We start from the raw sequence: 22,408 nt of genomic DNA on the forward strand, positions 1-22,408 counted from the left end.
ACATACGTAAGGCAGTTGGTGTCCCCATTTTGCAAACTGGGAAATTGAGGTTCAGAAATAATTTATATAACAGAAAATGTTAGTACAAAAAAAGTAGTATATCAGTAGTTATTAATGATAAAAGAAGGTAACATCTATATAGATGGTGTTTACTTATCCTAACCAAGGCCCTGGGCTGTATCTTGTATGTTCATTGCTTCTTTTAATATAACAATGTTTATATTGTTTGTAATATAACAATGTTATATTGTGTTAGGCCTATTGTGATTCCCATTATTCAGTTGAGTAAAAAGCTTAGGAAAGTAAGTATGCTCTGAAAACTTACAAGTGGTAGAGCTGGGATCTGGACTAGATAGTGAAACCCTACAGCCTACATTCTTTTTTTTTTCCCCCTCCTAGAGCCCACATTCTTACCCACAGTCCTAAGCTTGATCTGGGATGGAATCTTAGCTGAACTCTTTATTAAAGTTATCTTTCTGGCAAACTTTAACTTATTTGTCAGTGCCCATTTTATATCCCTTCCTTCCATCAGGTCATCTGTTCTTGTGTTCTTGCAGCTTGGTGACATAACTTCTTGGTAGAAATATAAACAATGTACTGTAACTTAGCAGATGACATCTCTGTCCTCACAAGACTAGGACAGTCCCTGGTCCTGTTCACCTTTGTATCTCTAAAAATCAGCATGGATGCTCTATTAATGATTGTCAAAAAGTGAATAGATAATCCCATCTGGGGATTCCAGGAAGCTTCTCAGAGGACACATTTGTGTTGTGTCTTGAATAATGAGTAGGAGTTTCTCAGGCAAAGAAGAAAGACAAGAAGGGCCGTCCAGGCAGAGGGGATCCTCTAAGTGAAAGGGCACGGCCTTTGTGGATATGGTGAGTAGTGTCACATGCCACATGGTGGTTGTAAGGAGAAGGGTGGGGCATGAGTGTAGGAAGTTCCAGAAGTAAGTTGTAATTAGTGGTGGGAAGCCTTGACTACTACTGAGGTGTTTGCATTTTTTTCTTTTTTTTAAAAAAAATCTAATGGTAGAGGGGAATTGTGGAAGATTTTTAAGCAGGTTAATAGTAAGTTCCCATGAACTTATATTTTAGCTTTTTTTTTTTTTTTTTTTTTTTTAAGATAACCTGGTAATAGTGTAGAGTAGGCAGTAAGAAAAATAGGAATTGGGAAGACCAGGTTGGATACCTCCCTCAGCAAGAGATGAGGGCCTCAGCTGAGGTAGTGGTGTTGAAAATCTTGTTCACATTCTTCATGTGGCACTGTCACTCAATTTTTAAAACTCCTTTAGCATTATCTGCCCAAAATCAAATAATGTTCGGTCTTGAAAAATTATGTTTGATCATGTGTCTGTTGGTAACTCCAGTATAATACTTGTTAAATTTTGTTAAAAGCAAGAGTGGGGGATGCCTGAGTGGCTCAGCAGTTGAGCGTCTGCCTTTATCTCAGGGCATGATCCTGGGGTCCTAGGATCGAGTCCCGCATTAGGCTCCCTGCATGGAGCCTGCTTCTCCCTCTGCCTATGTCTCTGCCTCTCTATGTGTCATGAATAATTTGCAGACAGGTTGGGTCTGATCATGGAGTAATTCTTTAATACCACACTAAGTATTCTGAATTATCCCTTTGGCACCCAGAGCTGTTTTGTACTTTAAGGTAGTCCACAATTAAGGATAAATAGGAAATGAGAATTTTTATGACTGATGTCTCATCTCCAGCAGACTAGTTTTAGGAAGCAGTGTGTATGTGTGTCTTTAATTCCAGTATAGTTAACATATAATGTTGTGTTAGCTTCAGGTGTAAGGAAGCAGTATTTTCAAAGTTGAGAATCTAGAAAGTGTCTCTATGTAATTATCTGTCACTCATATTGGTTATAAAATCTTTGGGTACTAAGTGCTATGTGTATTCTTAAAGACTGCTGCCCTGACTAGGGCAGTGACTGGTGATGAAGGAGAATAGGGTTTGGATTTGAGAGATGTAGGAGGTAGAATTTGTAGAACTCACAGGATATTCTCCTTCTGATTATTTGCAGTGGGTTTGCATTTCCAGACGCATCAAGAATGTTATCTACTCAAGAAAAGCTAAAAATAAGGTTGACTAGAAGTACGAAGTACACTACATATCTTATATTCTCTTATATTTAAACTTCTGTGTCATCTAATTGTATTTGTATTTAGATGTTTGGTTATATTTTGAGAAGTAGACACTATAAACTCTTCCTAGTTTCCTCTGAAGTATTTTCTGGTATCCTTAATAGATTTCTATAATGGCAAATAGAGATTAAGAAAGCCCTTTAATTTTTCAGCCCTGGTGGCTCAGCAGTTTAGTGCTGCCTTCAGCCTAGGGCCTGATCCTGGAGTCCCTGGATCGAGTCCCACGTCGGGCTCCCTGCATGGAGCCTGCTTCTCCCTCTGCTTGTGTCTCTGCCTCTCTCTCTCTTTCATTAATAAATAAAATCTTTAAAAAAAAAAAAAAAAGCCCTTTAATTTTTACTAAAGCATGCCAGAAACCATTAACTAGGGCAAGTTGTGCTACACTGTTAAGTCCTTGTTGTAATTTTGTTTTCTTATTTATGTGAGGATTAAGTTTACATGAGAAACTAACAGTGTTAGTGTATACTTATCAGATTGATGGCTAGATGGAGATTTTATTGAATAAAGATCTGAGTGGTATAATAAAGGTACAGAGGATCCTTTTATTTAATCTTCCTGTGGAGTTGAGCAAGTTATAAGGTATCCCAATTTAACTAAACTGTAGAGGTCTAATAATTAGCAACCAGAGATTATCTCAGATATTGTTGAAAGCCCCCAATTACCAAGTTATTTAAACAGTGAAAATAACAGGAGAGCTTACAGGTGTCTTTGTTTTCTTAAAATTTTTGGCTTGTCATTGTGAATATATTAAATTGGCACAACGCAGCATGCGTTTTGGAAAAATATATATATCAAATCCCCATCGTTGACACACAAAAAACTTGTGGGAGTTTCACCACTTATTCTACTTCATGAATAGGCACAGGCTTTAGAAAATTTGAGTGGATGTAAATCTACTATTCCCTTATTTTCTCTCATTTGCCTTTTATGGTGCACCTCACTGCACTAGTATACTTCTCATGTTTAAAGATACATATTTTTATACAACACGGTGCTTCAACACAAACTCAACTGAAGTAGCAGCCATCTTTCCCAGTTCTGGGATTGTGCATCTTTCTTCAGTAAGGTATTTTCCTGTAGGTGCTTGAAGGGTAAGTCTGACTAAATGTGAATTTTTTTGTTTTGTTTTTTTTTTTTTTTTGCCATTTATACTGTTTTGAACCTAACCTCTCCAAGATGGGATTCTATTGTATATAATGGGTATTAGAAAAAAATTTTTCTTTAGTCTGTGTTTAGAAACTCACTGAAGTGCTGCATAAGTTGGGAAAGGATGGACATTCATTTATTTCTGTCTTTCTGGGGGATGTTATTCTTTTCACATCCTGGTTTTGTTTTTGTTTTGTTTTTTCCCCCCTCCAGTTGTGGCAATTTACGATTATACAAAAGACAAAGAAGATGAGCTGTCGTTTCAGGAAGGAGCCATTATTTATGTCATCAAGAAGAATGATGATGGTTGGTATGAGGGAGTTATGAATGGAGTGACTGGGCTCTTTCCTGGCAATTATGTTGAGTCTATCATGCATTATTCTGAGTAAAGCTCAGCAGCGCTGTGTCCCCTCACAGGAATAGTCAGGTCTTCCCAGATTATCAAAGGCCCTGGGGATTCCCCTCCAATGAAATGAAGGAAGGATACAAATGACACAAACTATTTATGTTTTTTTGGTTTATTCCCCAGTATTAAAAAAGCAAGCTGAATCTGAACAAATGGATCTTTCTGCCGTTATTTGTACTATGCTGAGCTGTCTGGATTAAAATAGACCATTTCTAAATATGTCAGAGGTAAAACAGCATATAACCCTGTAAAACAAATCAGGTTAAGACTGATTCAGAAAATCTGGGATCTTTCTCAGGAATACTGTACACCCTTGGGATTTCTCCTCCTGCAGAATCTGTGGCATTGGGTGTTCTCAGTGCCTGTGCTAAAGGGTCAGCCTTGCAGCCTGGTGCCGTACCCTAGCCCCACACTTTCTTCTACTTGTATGAGGAGGAGCGAACTAGTATTTAAATATCCTACTTAACCGTTTTGATAACCATTTCGATGGCTTATTTCCTCTTAACACTGTAAATTCTGCATTCTCTCAGCACTTGAGTGCACCAAGTGAGTTAATGCTGCAGACTTGCATTGACTTCATGTTTTTCAGTTTGTAGATTGAGGATGATGAAATGAGTCCCCAAATATTCTGAGGGTGGTTAACAATTGCTGGTTTGATTTTACTGTGTTGCTGCTGCATGAGACTACACTGCCAGGGATGGCTTGTGGACCCAGACGTGTGGCGTGTGGTAGCTTGGTTCACACACTGAAGTAGGCATTGAGGCAAGATGTGAGCTTCCTGAGGTTCTGAAGAGACTGAACTGGAGGAAATGTTCTGCTTAGTAGGCTTCCTAGACTGTTGCCTTAGGCACGGTTTCCAGGAATCTAGGAGGTCAGACCAGCTATTTTTTTTACTTCTTTCACTATTTAGGAAAACATTCTTTTGAAAAATAGCAGTTCTTTTCAGGTCTCTTGACAGTCACTGGGAATCAAAGGCTTGCTCCTATGCTCTCTGAATGTTGTTAATGGCCAGTGTTAGCTGCTACTGAGTTTGCTCACTTAGTTCTAGGAAAGGTAAATACTCTCCCAGTTTTATGATTGGCTTTTGAAGTTGCTGCTCTTGGCAAGAATTTGAACCTTTTATCTCAGACGAAGACTAGTGGGATAAGAAGTATGAGGCCAAATACTTACCCAGTTACATAGATAAAAATTAAGATAACTTTGAGCAAAACAATGATAAATATTTTTTTGTCTGTACAAGTTACAGCTTCACATTCAGTGAAGTTTGTAAGGTAGACGGCTTTAGTCATCACTTCTTTAATCAGTTTAAGACCTGAAAAGGTCCAGGAGGGCTTTGCTGCTCAGCAGCTGGATACTATGGGGAGGACCCAGCTCCATGGGTTTGTCCCAGTTCAGGGGCTTGACCAGAAGAGCCCTTTGCCAGGTAATTTCCCAGTTCTGGGTGAAAGGGGGAGAGGCAATCACTGCACTTATTTCAAATTTGAAGGCCTTGAAAAGGATAGTGTAGGTAGAGGAATTTGATTGAAAAATGAACAAGTGCACTGGTGTATGAGGGAATTCAGATGGTGTAAGCAAAAGTTAATATTACACTTGTGAATCTGTTATCTGCGCACAAAACTTCATCACCATTTAACTGAGACCCAGCTATAGAGTTCCCTTATCAAGACTTTGTTTCAAAATTGCAGAAGTTTCCCCACAAACAAGTTAGCTGTTTTGCTTTTAGATTTCTTCAACACTTTGAATTTAGCTTTCATTAACTTGCCTCCACTTCATGCTTTTGTCAGGTCATCTTGACATTCTTTATGCCCTGTTTTCCTTTAAAGCAATGGCCCTGAATGTCCTCTGAGCTTCAGGTTCCTTACTACCAGGACCACCTGCCTGGAGAGATCAAAGTCATCTTAGCGTTGGCATAGAACTAGGAAAACTGTTTTAAAATTAGATATGTTCCAGTTTTTACTTAAATAGCTTTGTGCTGAGAAAGCTTAGTGGATTTTTTAGGCAAGAGGGTATTTTGAAATCCAGTATAGTTCTCACAGCTCACACCTACAGAAGCAGGGAAGATAATTGTGCAAAAAAGTTGGTGGTGGTCAGCTTGCCTGTTGGACGCCTGCTGGATCGTGGCATGCAGCAGACACTGACGCAGCCCTTCACAGGGAAGGCCTGCGGTGGAGGGGGATCCACGGGGCAGTGGACTTTTTCTATATTATTTAGTACTAACGTATACAATTGTTTTTAAAACACCTGTTGGTTTTCTGCATATTTTAAATTTCTGTACAGTTTTGAATTCTATATATTGTCTTGGAAGGATGCTATGTAATGATGACTGGCCAGGCCTACAGTAATTGGAGACTTTTAATGTATGTAATATTTCATAGATTGCATGCTATTAATAGTCTGTGAAGGTAGTATTTCTTGATTTATTGTAAGTTCCCCCCATTTATCTTTTTATGAACTACAGGATGGTTGGTAGTAGGAATTCGAAATGAATGCAGAAATCTTACAGGATACGTAATATTGTGGCAAAGATGATCCAAGTCTAAAATCTGCTGACTAGTAAGCAACCGTTTTAACGGGATAGAGGGACTCTAATGGGAGAGGGATTTTTTTTTCCTTCTGAAGTGCTTCTTTTTTTCCTTAAAAAAGTGACTTAAGAGGCCCCCCTGCCCCCTGCCGCTTTGGTACTACTGTTTTAAAGGCCATAGGGAAATGAATGAAAATACACTTCCTTGTTGACCTTATGGCCAAGGCAATAAATCAAAAACCAATATAGTGTGAAGATCTAGACCTGAGAGATTCAGCCTGTTGTATTTGGAATAAATATGAATCTTTTAAGATGTCTTGTTCAGTATTGTTTGGCTCCTTGCTTTCTATCTCCCTCAGGGGCACCTGCTGTTCCCATCTTAGGGTTGGCAAGGGCCTGCCTGCTACTTTTGCTGTGTTTCTAAACATCACTAGGTGAGACATTCTCATCCCTCCCCTTCTTTTCCTCCTCCTGCTGCTGTTTATTACCCAGCTAGAGGTTCATGCATCTCTACAATGAGGTCTGTGATGGAGCTGTGCTCCCCAACAGTCTTATGTTGATGACAGAGGAATACTTAGGATTTTTCTGCCTGAGAGGCATCAAAATGATAGTAGTTTGCTTTTATCCTTTTGTGTTCATTTTCTTTTAGCAGGTACCTTTCTGCATTAAGAACTGTTCCTTTATTTTTTATTTTTTATTACCTTTTCTCCTGGTGGAGAGAGCATGACATGTCCTGAAGGCCACTAAGGGTTTGATGGAGGAATTGGCAGGTGACTGCCAAGTCTTCGAAAAGAATGGGGATCTGAATCACTTCCCATCTGTTCACTTCTGAACTTCTTTGGCCAGGAACTCCTGACTGGTGTTAAGGTGATGATTTCCCTCACATGATATACTTAGAATCATAGAATTTTAGAGCTAGCTGAGATTTTAAAAATTCTAGTTCATTTTCATTTTAACTGATAAGGTTAGATGTTTCATTTCAGATAACAGCTGGTTAACAACGGTAGAGTTCCTGACTCATGCCTGTGCTTTCTACAGCTGTCTTAACTGAATGTGCTGTATGTTTCTTTAAAAATTACGAGTGCTACTTGATGTCTTCAGGAAGATACTTGAAAAGATATGCTGTTCCAATAAATACCATCAGTATTCAAACTGTTTAAAAGGAGTGTACTCAGCGCAACCTTAATTAGTGAAAATAATCTTCGTGTTAACCCCTCTACTACTACACTCAGTACTATGTAGCAAAAATAGGTAACCTGATTTCAGCACTGGCAGGAGCACAGCAAACAGCCTTATCTGAGAGAGCCTTATTTATAAAACAGTTCTTAAACGGAGGCGTTGTGCTCATAACCTTACGTTTACTTCATGCTGATCTTTGGTCCTGTTTCTTACTGAGAATGTCATAATTCTTAAAAAAAAAATTGACAAATGAAACGATAGGGCCTAGCTGTGTATAAGTGATCCTTGCAAAGTATCTTTTTTTTTTTTTTTTTTTTTGTAAAACACGAAAACAAAAAGCTTATTTTCACATTATGGTGAAAATGTCTTTTGCAACTTCAGAACTCTATGGAAAAGCAGTTTTTCATATTTTGTGTCCATGCATCTTTTTTCTTAAAATAGTTTACAAAAAAGAATGTTAAACAATTTGTGATCTGGCCAGTTGTATTTTTAAGCTCCTGCAGGGAGGGTTGGTGTTCGGAGTTGAGTAGAAATCATGCAGGAAAACTTGAGGGAGCAGTCTATTGCCAGTAATGTTTCTCGTGTGTGCCATTAAGCCACCTCCAGATGAATGGGGGAATATTCACTTTTTAATTTCAAAATTGTGATTTGAAATTGTTGCTGTGTACTAAGAACTTGACCTAAATAAAATTCTACAAAGTATGTCCAAATGTCTTGTGAATGTTTTCAAAGAGGTTACTAAGGTGGTAAGTCGAAGTGTACTAGAGAAAAATCCTTCCCTGTTGCTGTAACTTAACATGAGGGTTTTCTGATCACTTGCCCCTAAATACAATTCCTTTAATACAAACTTTAATACAAAAAGGAAAGTGTTGGGTTTTTTTTTTTGCTGTAGTTTGGCAAATGATAGTGATTTGTGACTACATTATAAATACACATTTAGGGACGTACAGCTGGTGGAGCGTCAGCCTTTGGCCCAGGGTGTGATCCTGGGGTCCCAGATCAAGTCCCACGTTGGGCTCCCTGCATGGAGCCTGCTTCTCCCTCTCTCATGAATAAATAATTCTTAAAAAACCCACATTTACACATACCTTGACATGGCAGCAGACCAACCCATAATTGTGATACCAAAGCTTCAAAGCAAAAAAGCATCTTTTTTGGATATGGTTGTACTTTGTTTAAAGGAAAAAAATATCTTAAATATTTGTTCTTACCGCACACCTTATTGGACGCCCCAACATAAACAGCAAAACCAAGTTCTTAATGATGCTGATCCACAAACAAAGTCCAGTCCCCGTGTTTAAATGAAATCTATGTATTCTTTTTATTAAGGATTGGGTAAGCTGACATAATGAAAACACATAACTGAAAACAAATTTACACTGACTGTATGACTACTGTCCTAAGCCATTACAATAGTTCACTGACAGTAACTGGTAATTTGGAAAATAACTTAATCCAGCAGAACAAAAAAACATCGTCAGTAGTACTGAATATATCTCTCTCATATATATATATATATATATCTATATATAGGTTTGCACAATCAGGGAGCAAGGCACATAATGAAATGAGAGCGTACATTTAAGCAGAAGAAAATAGCAACAAAGCTGAAAGAAAAATTGTAACTTCACCTTTACTGAGCTGTGCATAATCGCTTGAATAATGTCCTCTATCAGGTACTTTATAATGCAGTTCCTTTTGCCGCCTTTTTCATGCTTTAAAAAACTATATTCCTACATTGTATCTATTTATTTATGGCAAAGCTCCCACAGCCTAGGTATCACTGTAAGCCTTGACTCCATTTTTCAAGAAATGGGAAAAGGAGCATTCCCAGTTAAATATGTGCAATTTTCCTTTAAAACAGTAAACAGTGTTTTTACAACATTTAGCACAAGCTGATGATATTGTACTGTACATTTCTATAAAAGGAGTTCACTAGTGGCCAATGATGAAATTAAGCAAAATTGTTTGAAACATTCCAGTTAATGCTTATTTTCTGGGAGGGATTATTTACAAGTAGAAAAAAAGATACAGGAAGTAGGTAGGAATCATGAAAAATGGCAGTTTTTGGTATTAGGTTACAATAAATCTGACAAACAATGGACAGTTCCCAAAATGCAAAGACTTTCCGTAAGTGCTGCAAGCATGTTCTGCCTAAGAAGAGGTTGAGGCTTCAACAGTAGAGAGCTTGGTATTAACAGCCATCCGTGATCAACATGGTCACTTCTGAACTTAGCCATCTTTTAATATGTAGCATTTGCCATCACCCTGACTCGACTCACTTCTCTAAATGTCTTTGGTAGAAAGCGGCCAGACCCCATTCAGGTAGATGAAGCCATCTCTTGTGAGACAGACACTTTATCTATTTCTGCACAAACTACAAATACTCCTCTTCCTTCTCATTAGCACCTCAAAGTTTGCTTGTTGGATTTTTTTTTTTTTTTAATGCTATTTCTCCAAAAGAGTTCAAGGCACTGGGGATTATAGCAGTTAGTGTCTTCTCTTCAACAAAGAGCAAACAAATTGGAGATTTTTTTCCCTTATGTGTTTATCAAGTATATTGTTTTTATTTAGCAAATTTATTCTACAGCTAAATTTTAGGTTTCTTTTACATAGAGACCTTCCAATGGTACATTGAGAACACAGCACTGGTTCAGTTGGAAGGGACAGACTGGTAAAGGTGTAGAAATGTTCTTCTATTGAATTTTTAAAGGAAAACAAATCTTAAAAGTTAGTGGGATATTTATTCGCATCTCTCTAATTCATCACATCAATTTGAATGATCACATACTCCTACAGGGTTAGGGATAACCCACTTTATATAAATGATGTAAAGCGTATAAAACAAAAGTCCAAGTGTTGAGAGGTACTTGCAACCTAACAGGGAGTTCTAGAAATAGACCTCTTCTAGTATACAAATCCGGGTTATTATCCTTACTTCAAGCAAGTCATTACACCTGTAATCAAACAGGAGGACCACAGAGGCTTAACTGGTCTGAACCTGAATAAAATCTGAGACATTGTATCAGTTATAATTTATTAGCTCTGAAGGTATATGAAAAAATTAACATAAAACTAGGGAAAGGTTTTTTGTTTAAAATCACCTGTTTGTAACAAATTGCTTTTAGCTGAGGAAAAAAAGGTGACAAACAGTTCTGTTGGCTTGACAGTCAAATAAAACCAATCTATACCATTACCTGACACTTTTTTTCCAGGCTATTTTATATTCTTACACCCTTGACACAAGTTTATTAGCAGTTGTATTCTCCCAGAAAAGCAGCTTCTGAAATTCTAATTGGATGCACAGCTTGAGCTCTCTTAATCTTGATCTTTAGTTATCGCTCTATGGGAATTACTCATGATCTAATTTTGTTTAAACTTTCTTGATAAACTCAGCATTGTTTTTAGTGGCAAATAAACTTTCATAGAGAGAGGACTTCCAAGATAGTTCACAGCCTTAGCTGAGCATGCCATCAGTGGGCAGGAGCTCCTTGATATTAGAGGGCTATAAAACACCATCCTGTCTACATTACTTTGAAATTTTCTGATGAAAATTATTTCCTGTTATTTTTAAGTCACCAATCTTTAAGAAGTCTCAGAAGTTGGAAAAACCCAATTTATGTTAAGTGGGTACCTATAAAAGCCGTAATAATACTTTTCTTAAGGGAAAATTATAACAGCTGAAGAAATAATGTATTTGGGTAGTAAAAGCCCAGATGAATAAAATTTCATTACAGAATAGTCTAGCATTCATATTTTTTATCTAGAACCTAGTGTCCGTTGTTTTATTAACCAAATAGGTTCTGTGCCCTTCAGAGTTGGTGCCAAAACTTTAAACACAGGGTGATCCGATTCTGAAATTACCTGTGGTAAAGGTTAAGGGTGTCACTAGCTGAAATAGGCACCTGTTCGCACTGCCCTCAACAGCAGGCTTTTCACTCTTCAGTACAGCCACGTCAGCTGTCCACATTTTCTTCTCTGACCAGAAGCAAGACACATGGGGCTGGAAGAGCTGCTGAGCAGAAGGCAGGAAGAAGGCACAGTACTAGTGTCCTCTGGCAGTAGGTGTTCTCCACCGACGCACCAGAGAGAAGTTACAAAAATAACAGAGAAGTCTGAAAAGAACCCCACAGAACTACATCCCAACAAAAATCCCACCCTACTAGGGAATAAAAAGCTAGAAGCATAATCTAATGTATTATTTTGGTCTTTTTTTTTTAATTATTCAGCGTTTCACATAAAACAAAGGGGGAAAAAGTTGATGAATAGCCTTTTCTGTCTTTGGAGAAATGTAAAGGCTTGTTTTAGACAAGCCACTGGACTACGGTATAAATGACATAGTTCCTCCTCTGGCCCTGCTCTCTGCTTGCTGCCATATTCTAAAGGATGTCTGCTCTTTCCGGAAAGTGGTGCATTGGAAGCATTGGTTCGGACAGCTGTTGGGACCGACAGAAACCAAGAAGTCCTAGGGAACCCCCCACTGAACAAACCAAGGCTGTATCTTAGGGCTGAAGACAGAGAACATTATTGGTTTTCCCCTCCAGGAGAGTTGAAGTCCACCTTCATATAAAATAAAGACCATCACCACAACAAAAACCCTAGTGATGAATATTTTTATCATTGGATTCCTATTAGTAACTTTACCCAACAAATAAGGGTGATTCTTAGAATATAAAGCTGTAGGCAGAAAGAACACCATGGGAAACTACGTCACTCATGAGTTACAGTGGAGCTTGGCAATCCGTCTCAACGGAGATTGCTGTGATGCCTAAATTAACAATGCAGATGTGTTAAAGGTCACTTCATAAGCCTAAGAATATCAAGCACACAGAACTTTGAGAACAAATGAAAAAATCCAAAAAGTATCTTTTAAAGAAACAGGGCTTTGAAAAATGCACAATGGTATTCTTATTGCTTTATAAGCACCTGAATTGCTGACCAATATCCTAGAGATAGGGCGGGGGTGGGGTGGGGGGGGGTGGTGCCACTTCATATTCTCGATGATGCAGTACTTTTGGAGGTGGGTTTATAGGAATGCCTTGTGTATCTAGTACATGTTTTGCTTATTCTTAAATTATTTATCTCTGCCCCACTGCACTGACCTCACTTTTTCTTTACGGGACAATGTCCAAGATTTTTGCAGTTTCCACTGGTAATCCTTATTCACAACAGGTAGAGACTTTCATTACAAGATGTGCTCATTTATCACTGCTGGGATGGCTAGTTTTTATTGTTTTAAGAGCAGCTCTGAGGTTGCATTTCTAACGGTCACTTTATCATCATAAACTAATGAGACACATTTCTCTCATATACCAAGAAAAATTCACAGGACCAAAAAGAAAAAAAAAAAAAAGAAAAAAAGCATAAGCATAGTGTGAATTGTAGTGTGTCATTAGAGCCAGGATTCCATGTTCTACCAACTGCACATGCATAATATGTAATGTCACTGACGTACTTGACTACACTACTCCACTGGAACACCTGGTAACCTGGACAAATCTCCACAGCCAGGCTACAGCAAGCAAGAATCCTAGTGTGCTCCAGTAGCTAAGGATGAAATTGTCAAAAACCTCATTTTCCCCTCCCTCTCCTACAGTCCCATACTTAAATGAATTCTTTGTTCTACACGGCAGTCCATACACAATGATACCCGCACAGGGGTCAATTCTGTTCTTTCCTAATCACCCATCCTAGAGCAACATACAAAAACACATTTCAGAAGGTGATTCTGTTCTGTGTAATGAGCACTGTGTCGGACATGGGATGTGTATATTTGATACAGCAATTGTCTACAGATCTCTACTATCAACACCTACCTAAAGCACACACTGTAAGATAACTGGTGACCCAAAGACATACTGGGATGGAGCATTCCAGGGGTACTGTGTCAGATATTCTCTTCAACAAATCAAAACCAGGATCGCGAAGCCAAGCTTGATGAGGCTTCACAAAGCTCATGAAAAAGATTCCAACAGTACAAAAAGAATTATCCAGCATTACAGCACTCCATTATCCGTGGATGGCAGGCAAAGAGCTTACCTGTGACTGAACACATCCTAGATACAGGTGTGATCATGGCAGCACGACTCAGCTAGAATGCCTTAGTTCCATGACCTGTTTACTCTGTGCCCCGCCACGGACAGACGCAGCATCTGTGACGACTTCCCCGTACTGTGCTACTGACCCACCCACGATGCTGACAGTTTCCTGACTTAAAGTGCCCCTTCACGTATGAGTGATGAAGTGTCAGCCAAGCAGTTCGAAGGTCAGCCAACTGGGGAAAAAACAAACACAAAAGTCCCATCGATACACCAAACATTCTGTTGTCTTCTCAAACTGAGAAACAGCACATGATACGTCTATTCCTTAATATATAATATACAACATGCACAGAGAAGCTGCACATGGACACTTACAAAATGCCTTCTAAGTAAGTCATTAGAAATTTTTGGTCCAATCCACATGATAGATAATAGAAATCATAAGGGACAGGACACACATCCCCTTCCATGCCTCTTCCACCCAAAATACACTAGCCCGTTTTCAGATTAGGAGAGAAAAGGAATAAATAGACTCACTCTCAGCTATATATATACATATACACAAACATATATGTATACATATATATACATATACACACACACTATCTCTATATATGTATAGCTCTGTGTGTCCACGCACATGTACACACACACATAGCTGGATACTACCTGAATACAAACATCATACTAGGAGGCTCTGAACACCAGAATTCGTAGGTGATCAGGTGAGCTGATTGTAGAACTGATTACAGACACCATGAAAATAAAGTCCTATGGTAGCAACTACCAGTCTCTTGAGAGCTTGGTATTCTGGTCTCTCTTGGGGGGAGCGGGAGGGGGTCCTCTCCGCAACGTTGCATAGCCCGATATATGACTACCTCCGTAACTAGCTTTCTGTTGATCAGAAAGCAGCTCAGGGGGGGGCGGGGGCAACGCCATGTCATCCATGGTGGCTGTGGGTTCTGCTCTGGATACCCGGGAGGAGGAGAGCGAGCCATGCCGAGTGATGGACTTCCGTTGCAGTGTCCTGTTGAGGTCGGCTAGGAATCCAGGCTGGACACTAAGGCTGGATTTGGGAGAGGTGGGCACTTGTGGCACAGCTGCGGCCATTGCCGGCTGCTCCGAGATCTCCGCTTGAGTGAGGCGGGTGCTGTCGTTCCGCTTGGGGCGTGTGGGTGGAGGCGCCTTCTTCATGGATGTTTTGGACCATGGCTGTGGTTGAGGATTAACAACTGCCACTTTGGGCGAGGTGTTTCCCGAGAACACAGCTGGAATCTCTATGGGGGGCAGAGGAAGGTCTATTTCAGGTGGAGGGGGTGGAAAGTCAGAGTCAGATGGAGGAGAAGGAAACTCTACCACAGAGTCCTTTCCACGCCCACTCAGAACAGACGCTTTTGTCGACACACACCCTTGCTGGAGAATTCCGGGAAGGTTGACTCCAGAAAGATGGAGTTTTCCAGGTTTGGGGGGCGCTGCTGGAGGTGGTGGGGTCTCTTTGCTGGGAGACCCTGAGGGTTCTGCTGGCGACGCAAACTTGCTCACTAGACTGTCCACTGAGGGTCTTTTAGGCTCAGGGTGCTCTGCACAACTGCTGGACTTAATGCTGGAGTTTCGCTGTGGGGTTGGGGGAGGTTTCTTTGCCCCAGGGCTGGATGTCTTACTGGTCTTTTTGCCTGGAGATCCACTTTTGTCCGAGGCAGGAGAAACTGTGGGTGTAGCTGTCAGGGGTGGCGGGGCTGGGGCAGGGGCTGGTGGTGGTGGCGGCGGTGGTGGTGGAGGAGGAGGTGGAGGAGGAGGTGGTGGTGGAGGAAACACCAGGCTGCTCTCAGGAGGAGGAGGAGGGAAATCCGGAGAAGGGACAGGGATAGAGCTGGGCTGCCACTTGGGTTTTGCTTTCACAGCAGGAGGGGACTGTGGGGCCACATTTGTGGAGGGAGGCTTGAAGGGCGGCTCCCCAGGGGGAGGGGCTGGAGGGGGTGGAAACTGGCTGGCTATCTGCTTCACAACGGAGGGCACGGAGGGCACGGGAGATAGAGGAGAGGGAGGTGGTTTTACACAGAAGCTCTGCTGCTTGGGTAACGTGGGTGGGGGGACCGGACCTGGGGGAGCAGGGGGAGAGGGTGGAATATGGGAAACAGGAAAAGCTGGCTGCTTCTTTGCTGGTGGGGCTGGAGGAGTAGGCGTGGGTGGCACAGCTTGCGTCATAACAGGTGGCACAGTCTTGGTGCTGGTCGGTGGGGGCAGAGTCACAAGGGGTTTGGGGGGTGCTTGGGGAGGGAGGGGCGCGGGGGCAGGAGGGGGTGGTGGTGGCGTTGGAGGAGCCACTTGAGTGGTGTGCTGAACGTGATGAATCTTCAGTGGAGGAGGTGGGGGGCTGAACTGTGGGAGGGACGGGGTGCAGGGTGCTGGTTTGAGCTGGGCCATAGCTGAGCCCGGGGTGGGCGGTGGGGGTGGAGGAGGCGGTGGGGGAACGACTCCATTGGGGGGCACCAGGATCTGAGGCTTTCCTGACTGTGAGGTGGAGGCCAGAGACTGCATCACTGAGGGTGCAGGAGGCTTGAATAGGGGTCCTGAGTGCTGAGAAGCGTTCTGCAGCCTGGTTATTGTGCTGTACTTGACAAACATTGGGGCTGCTGAGCCCGCAGAAGGTGCAGATTGGCTGGGCAGGGGAGGGGGAGGTGGTGGGGGCGGGGGAGGGGGAGGTGGGGGTGGTGGGGGCGGGGGCGGTAGAGGTGGGGAAGGCTGTGAGGCAGTGTGGGGCGTGACCAGTTTGGGCTGTGGGGATAAAGGGGGCACAAGTGAAGTGTAGGGTCGATTCATAGACTCCATTCTGGCCTAAAAGGAGCATAAAAGGGAGGTGGGGTGGGAGAGAGAAAACACAACAAACACCAGTTACAGAGGTAAGCTTTGACTGTGTAAAACTAAACAGCAAGGAATCTGGGACATGCGAGAAAGGACTCAGCAGCAGGCCGGTGTCAGGAAGGCGAAAATTAAGACTCCCTGGCAACAAGGGCACAGGGAATTTGTTCACTCCGCAATACTCTCAAAGGGCAAGGCTGACTAACAACCTAAGAAAAATGTCCTGCAGGTCAGTGCTGGGCGGTCTGATTTCTGAGCCCTGTTTTCACACACCTGCACACTGAACCCACCCGGACTGTGGCCAGGGGGGATGTGATGGCTCGAGTTCACCTTTCAGTCCATTGCTGCATCCACATCAAGCAGATGCCATAACTGGGTTTAGGAGTGCTGGCGGAGGGCCTCCCGAGGAATGAGGATGGCTTTTTGATGCTAGCAAGCTGACACGTGAGAGTATGAGAATGTTCAGCAGGCGTGCACAGTCACACAGGAATGAATGAGCTTGACACACACACTCGTGTTCGTGTGAGACACTTGCATCCAACATGCACAGAAGTCCAGCAATGCAGGTAAAGGGGGGGCATTCTTTACATTTGTTTTACTGGAAAATACATAAAGAAATGCTTTATAAACATTACAGCAAAAGATTATAAAAATGCCATACAGAAAAAGCCAAGAGAAAATGACAGGAAACCTTAGAAAACTAAAGGAAATATATCAAGAAATGAGAGCTAGAGTTTGCCAACAACCTGCTGACCAGCCCCTCTGGGCACCTCTGGCACTGCCCGAATTAGCACATCTGGGCACCTGTGTCATGGAGCCACTCATGCATGAATGTGGTTCAAGTATTTTTGAAAAGCACAAAGGAAGGACCTTTGGTTTAATAAGTTTAGGTACATGTTTTAGGTTCTTTGAAACAAACTGTGAGGATCCAAGATAAACCATTTGTTTCCAAACTATGAATGATCTCTAATTAGCATCAAGAACGCTCAGGTTAGTAGACTAGAAGGCTCGTTACAGGGCTGAATTCTAATACCCATCAGGACACTCACATGTTTCCTTAAATACCGCACAAAGTAAAAGCATTAGTCTGCGAGACTTGGTTACAGGAGTCACCCAGGTTAATGTTTCCAAAGAACAGCCCCTGACCTTAACTTGACCCTGTCTTGGCTGCTGCAGGGGTGCAGACCTTAGCTGTGCTGGCCTTCTCATTTGGCACCTGAGGCTGAGGTAACAAAGAAACACAGGTGGGGGTCAAGACAGATGGACCATCACTGCTGCATGGCAGGGTGCACGCTCCTTCTAAAACTACCAGACCAACTATGCTGCTTCATCACAGAGCATTTGGACCTTTTATGCTTTTATGTTTCTCTTTTCTCTTGGCCTTTCATTTAATATGTACATGGTCATTAACACTATTAAAAATTCAGTAAGGGAGAAGACTTTTCTTTAAATATCAAAATTGCATAAATCTGCCTAACTACATATACAGAGTTAGTTATTAGCACCGGCTAAGGCTGTTTCATCCAAATTGATTAAGTGGGGAAAGGGAGACAGAATTAGTTCTTAAAAAGTCTGAGCCCCTGATAAGGGAGTTCAACAAACTGTCAGTGTTTTGAGAATTCAGGTCATTAGGACCAATTTTCAAGTATTTATTTCTAGGACAAAGTGTTCCACCCCCACAATGGGCTACTGATGCCTCTTGCTGAGGGGCAGTTAATATACCACATAATGCAAATAAAGGAATAAATTAAAGGAAACTATCTATTTAATTCTCATTGATGAGTGTACTTGTGTAAGTGATTCAGACCAAAGGGGAAAAAAAAATAATTATTGGGTAAAAATACAATGGTCAGGCCAGTTGTGCCACTGACCCCCAGTGATGGGTGAGCTATTCCTGCTCAGAGGGCAAGTACAGCCAGAACACAGGGCTGCCCACAGAGCTCCAGAGGCAGTCTGATGCGATGTCTCTCACCCAGACTAAAGAACTTTTATATTTCTAAATAGTTCTGCAATAATTATAACTCGTCCTTCAGTGTCATTGAACAAGCTACCATATGAAGCTCAGGGATCCAAAATTTTAAAAGGATTAATTTTAATTTAGTCTTCTGCATGTACTAAAATTTGAGAAAATTCATCATTGTGCAGAAAAATGCCAAAAAGCATAAAAGAAGATAAAGGAATGAGTCTGAATAAATTACTGAATCACGAGCAGTTTCTCTGAAACAAAGTTAGGATGCTGGCACTAAATGGTATTGCTCCATCCAAATTAATTAACAGTGAGAAGGAAGAAATCATTATTCCTTAAACATCTGAGTCATCGATAAAGTCATTAAATTGCCAGTTTGAGATCTTAGGTCATTAGAGCCAGTTCACAGATATCCCTTTCTGAAGAGAAGTCAAAGTAAAAAATACTAAAATAGGGCCAAGACAGAGTCCTAATAAAGGAATAAAAGAGCAACAAACTAAACCCATGGAACATCAGAGGCTTTTTATGTAAGTTAACGTAAGTGTGTTACCTACCTTGCTGGACTCTTCCAACTGAGTGCCACGTTTCCAGGCTTCAGAGAAGATGGAGCTCACAATACTCTGGGAGCGGATGTGTCCTGCTGGCTGAGTATCAGACACTCCACTGTCAGATTGATTAGAATGATTTGACTGAGACTCTGTTTAAAACAGATTTTCAGAAATAGTATTAAATAAGTCGTTATTCCGACAGTGTGAATATGTACATTTAGAGAGCTCTTTTACACAAGATCAGATACTATGCAGAACTGCACAAGTTACTTTTACTCAACTTGTTTCATTTAAACATGGTTTGAACCTTCCTCTAGAAAACTTCCCTTATCTTAGGGCCAGTAGGAAATCTTGATTCTTTTTGAACAGTTCACCGTGACTGAGAATTACAATGAAAGGTTCGTATATACATTACTGGTAACCTGACAACCCTGAAGAGGTGTTCTTGCCTTGCCTGGAGACCAGGCTTTGGTGTAGCTGCTGCTTTGTGGTGCCAAAACCCGAATCCCTAAAAAACACTTCTCACTTGAGTGTAAGGTTGCTGGGAATGGTGGAGGATATACTGCAATCTGCCTGGCATTCCAGGTGAGGGATGTGGGGGAGATACTGTCACTGGACCCCAAGTCAGGTATAATAACCATGCAGAAGGAAGCACCTAGTCCAATGGCTGACATCTGGTAGAGATTCAGATGTTAAAGCTAGTCCCATTCAAGGACTCTGTGGAGGCGGTATTATTAGATTGCTTTATCAAGTCCAGCCAACAAGCAGTATAGAGATAATAGCCACAAACTCCTTTGGATAAAATTAAGACATACCCTCAGGCAAAAAATACAGGATAAAACCTATGCAGTTTTTTTCTTCATCATTCAATTGCTGAGTCTTTTTTAAGTCCAGTATAATTAACATAGTTATATTAGTTTCAGGTGTACAATATAGTGATTTAATAATTCTATACATTACTCAGTGCTCATCATGGTAAGTGCACTCCTTAATCCCCTCACCTCTTTCACCTCTCCCCCCCAAATCACCTCCCCCCTCCGGTAGCCATCAGTTTGTTCTTTATAGCTAAGAGTCTCTTTCTTTCTTTCCTTTGCTTGTTTGTTTTGTTTCTTAAATGCCCTATGTGAGTGAAATCATTTGGTATTGTCTTTCTCTGACTTATTTTGCTTATTAGCATAATACTCTCTAGCTCCATCCATGTTGCTGCAAATAGCAAGATTTCATTTTTTATGGCTGAACAGTAGTCCAGTTGTGTGTGTCTGTGTCTGTATCTACATCTACCACGTCTTATCCACTCATCTATTGATAGACATCTGCGCTGCTTCCATAGTTTGGCTATGCTAAAAATGCTCCCATAAACACAGGGGTGCGTACATCCTTTTGTACTAGTGTTTTTGTATTCTTTGGGTAAATACCCCTGTGGTGTGATTCCTGGATTGTAGGGTAGTTCTATTTTTAATTTTTTGAGGAATCTTGATACTGTTTTCCACAATGGCTGTGCATCAATTTGCGTTCCCACCAACAGTGCACAAGGGTTCCTTTTTCTCCACATCCTCATCAATACTTGCTTCTTGCTGTTTTTGTTTTTTTTTTTTTTTAAGTTACAACTCCACTAGCCTCCTGCATCCCTACTTAATTACTAACCAGAACAACAGCCTATTAGATAGGAGGCTGGAACGTGTGAATCCTTGTACTCTCTTCAGCATTTATGTATATGATTTTATAATTTATATTAAAAGTCTGCATAATATTTAACACTGTATAAGGAAGGTTGATGCTGAACTAGGAAAAGGCACATCACTTCATAAAATGTGTGGAAGCACCTGCATTAAGGCTTTATGAATTTAAAAAAATATTATGGCATCTTTTTTCCTCAATCTTTCCCTTAATTTCTTTTTCTAAAATCTTATACTCTTACCCTGCCTTTCTCAATCCATCATCTCAAAGTGTCTTCCTCCTCTTTAATAAACATTTCCAGAATAGTCTTAGATTTATGGAAAAGTTGCAAAGCTAGTTAGTACAGAGTACCTATATACCTAGCATCCAATTTACCTCATTATTAACTTTCTACATTACCACGGTACATTCGTCACAACTAAGGCACTGAAACTCATACATTACTATTAACTAAACTCTAAACTTTATTTGGATTTCACTAGCTTTTCTGTAATGTCTGTGTCTGTCTGTCTGTCTATCTATTTATTTATTTAGATCCAGGATCCCATCTAGGATACGACATTACACTTAGTTGTCATGTCTCCTATGACGGTTTCTCAGGCTTTCCTTGTTTTTGATGACCTTAACAGTTCTGAGGAGTACTGGGTCAGGTATTTTACAGAATGTATCTCAGTTCTGATTTTCTCCTGTTTTTCTTTTGATTAGACTGAGTTATTAAATTTGGAGAGGAAGACCAAATTAAATTTGGAGAGGAAGAGATGGAAAGCACCAATCCCATCACATTATGTGAAGGGTACATGCTATCAATAGAACGTATTACTGAAGATACTGACCTTGATCACTTGACTAGGGTACTGTTTGTCAGGTTTCTCTACTGTAAAGTTACTTCCCCCCCTCCCCCCCCACTCAACTATCCTCTTTGGAAACAAGTCACCTTGCACAACCAAACTTAAGGAGGTAGGGAATAAGCTCCATCTCCTTGAGGGCAAAATGTCTACATAAACCATTTAGAATCTTCCACAGAGAAAATCTGTCTCTCATTCATTCATTCATTCATTCAATAATGTTTATCAGTACGGACTGGTGGCTGTTAATTTTATAATTTGAATTACAATCTTATACTATGTTATTCTGTTGCTCAGACTGTTTCATCTTTGGCCCCTGCACATTTCCTCAAGTGGCTCCTGTGTCCCTTTCACACAGCTCCATCACTGTGTCTTTTGAGTCATCAGAAGCTGCTTCAGGTTCATCTTATTCTCTGCCAGGGCCCTAAAATCAGCTATTTATCAAAGAGCCCTAGTTCCTCTTTTCTGGGAAGTGGTATTAGAAAACCAAGATCAAGGTATTCTGTATTTTCATTGCTACTGAGGTGTCACAGCTCCTAGTTCTCAGGGGACAGCACTAGGAAATACATTCACGTAAATTAATCCATGTATTACACATTCTTCATTTTGCTCCTTCTTAGAGATGAGATAGTCCTACAACTTTTTAGTCAACTACTTCTTTTTGAAAAAGTCTATGTTTTTAAAATAGAATTTCCTTAGGGACACCTGGGTGGCTCAGTGGTTGAGCATCTATCTGCCTTTGACTCAGGTAATGATCCTGGCTGGGGTCCTGGGATCAAGTCCTGCATCAGGCTCCCCACAGGGAGCATGCTTCTCCCTCTGCCTATGTCTCTGTCTCTCTCTGTCAATAAATAAAAATCTAAAAAAAAAAACAAAAAAGAATTTTCTTAAAGCATAACCAGGTAAAAACATACACTAAAAGATTAATTTATATGTTGTACTAATAAATAATGAGGGTTTGTTTGTTTCAAATACTTCCTAAAATTATTTCTTTCATGAGGTGTGATGTCGGATCAAAAAGTACTCTGCTTTTAGAGGACATAGTTATCATTCATGGAATACTATGA

At 40.8% G+C, this 22,408-nt stretch overlaps 2 protein-coding genes across 49 annotated transcripts in view; one reads left to right on the plus strand and one right to left on the minus strand.

The window, feature by feature from the left end:
* Nucleotides 1–11,609, plus strand: part of ABI2 (abl interactor 2) — a 119,663-nt gene extending 108,054 nt beyond the window's left edge. For 16 of the 45 annotated variants that reach the window (XM_038585458.1, XM_038585448.1, XM_038585443.1 and 13 more), the window contains 2 exons: nucleotides 3,513–3,605; nucleotides 11,392–11,609. In XM_038585458.1, coding sequence (XP_038441386.1) covers nucleotides 3,513–3,605; nucleotides 11,392–11,594 — 296 coding nt within the window. In that variant the 3' untranslated portion in view covers nucleotides 11,595–11,609. Of the gene's footprint in view, nucleotides 1–3,512; nucleotides 8,108–11,391 lie in introns of those variants that run through there. The other 29 variants (XM_038585468.1, XM_038585459.1, XM_038585469.1 and 26 more) reach the window with 4 other exon arrangements.
* The window catches only part of RAPH1 (Ras association (RalGDS/AF-6) and pleckstrin homology domains 1), a 101,805-nt gene continuing 88,098 nt past the window's right edge, over nucleotides 8,702–22,408 (minus strand). The window contains exons 15-17 of one of the 4 annotated variants that reach the window (XM_038585438.1): nucleotides 18,826–18,968; nucleotides 17,452–17,527; nucleotides 16,177–16,281 (exon numbers count right to left, since the gene is read on the minus strand). In XM_038585438.1, coding sequence (XP_038441366.1) covers nucleotides 17,453–17,527; nucleotides 18,826–18,968 — 218 coding nt within the window. In that variant the 3' untranslated portion in view covers nucleotides 16,177–16,281; nucleotide 17,452. Of the gene's footprint in view, nucleotides 13,680–13,703; nucleotides 16,282–16,301; nucleotides 16,904–17,451; nucleotides 17,528–18,825; nucleotides 18,969–22,408 lie in introns of those variants that run through there. The other 3 variants (XM_038585437.1, XM_038585436.1, XM_038585439.1) reach the window with 3 other exon arrangements.

The sequence above is a fragment of the Canis lupus genome, chromosome 37 (assembly GCF_011100685.1).
Source record: "Canis lupus familiaris isolate Mischka breed German Shepherd chromosome 37, alternate assembly UU_Cfam_GSD_1.0, whole genome shotgun sequence".
Classification (NCBI taxonomy): Eukaryota; Metazoa; Chordata; class Mammalia; order Carnivora; family Canidae; genus Canis; species Canis lupus.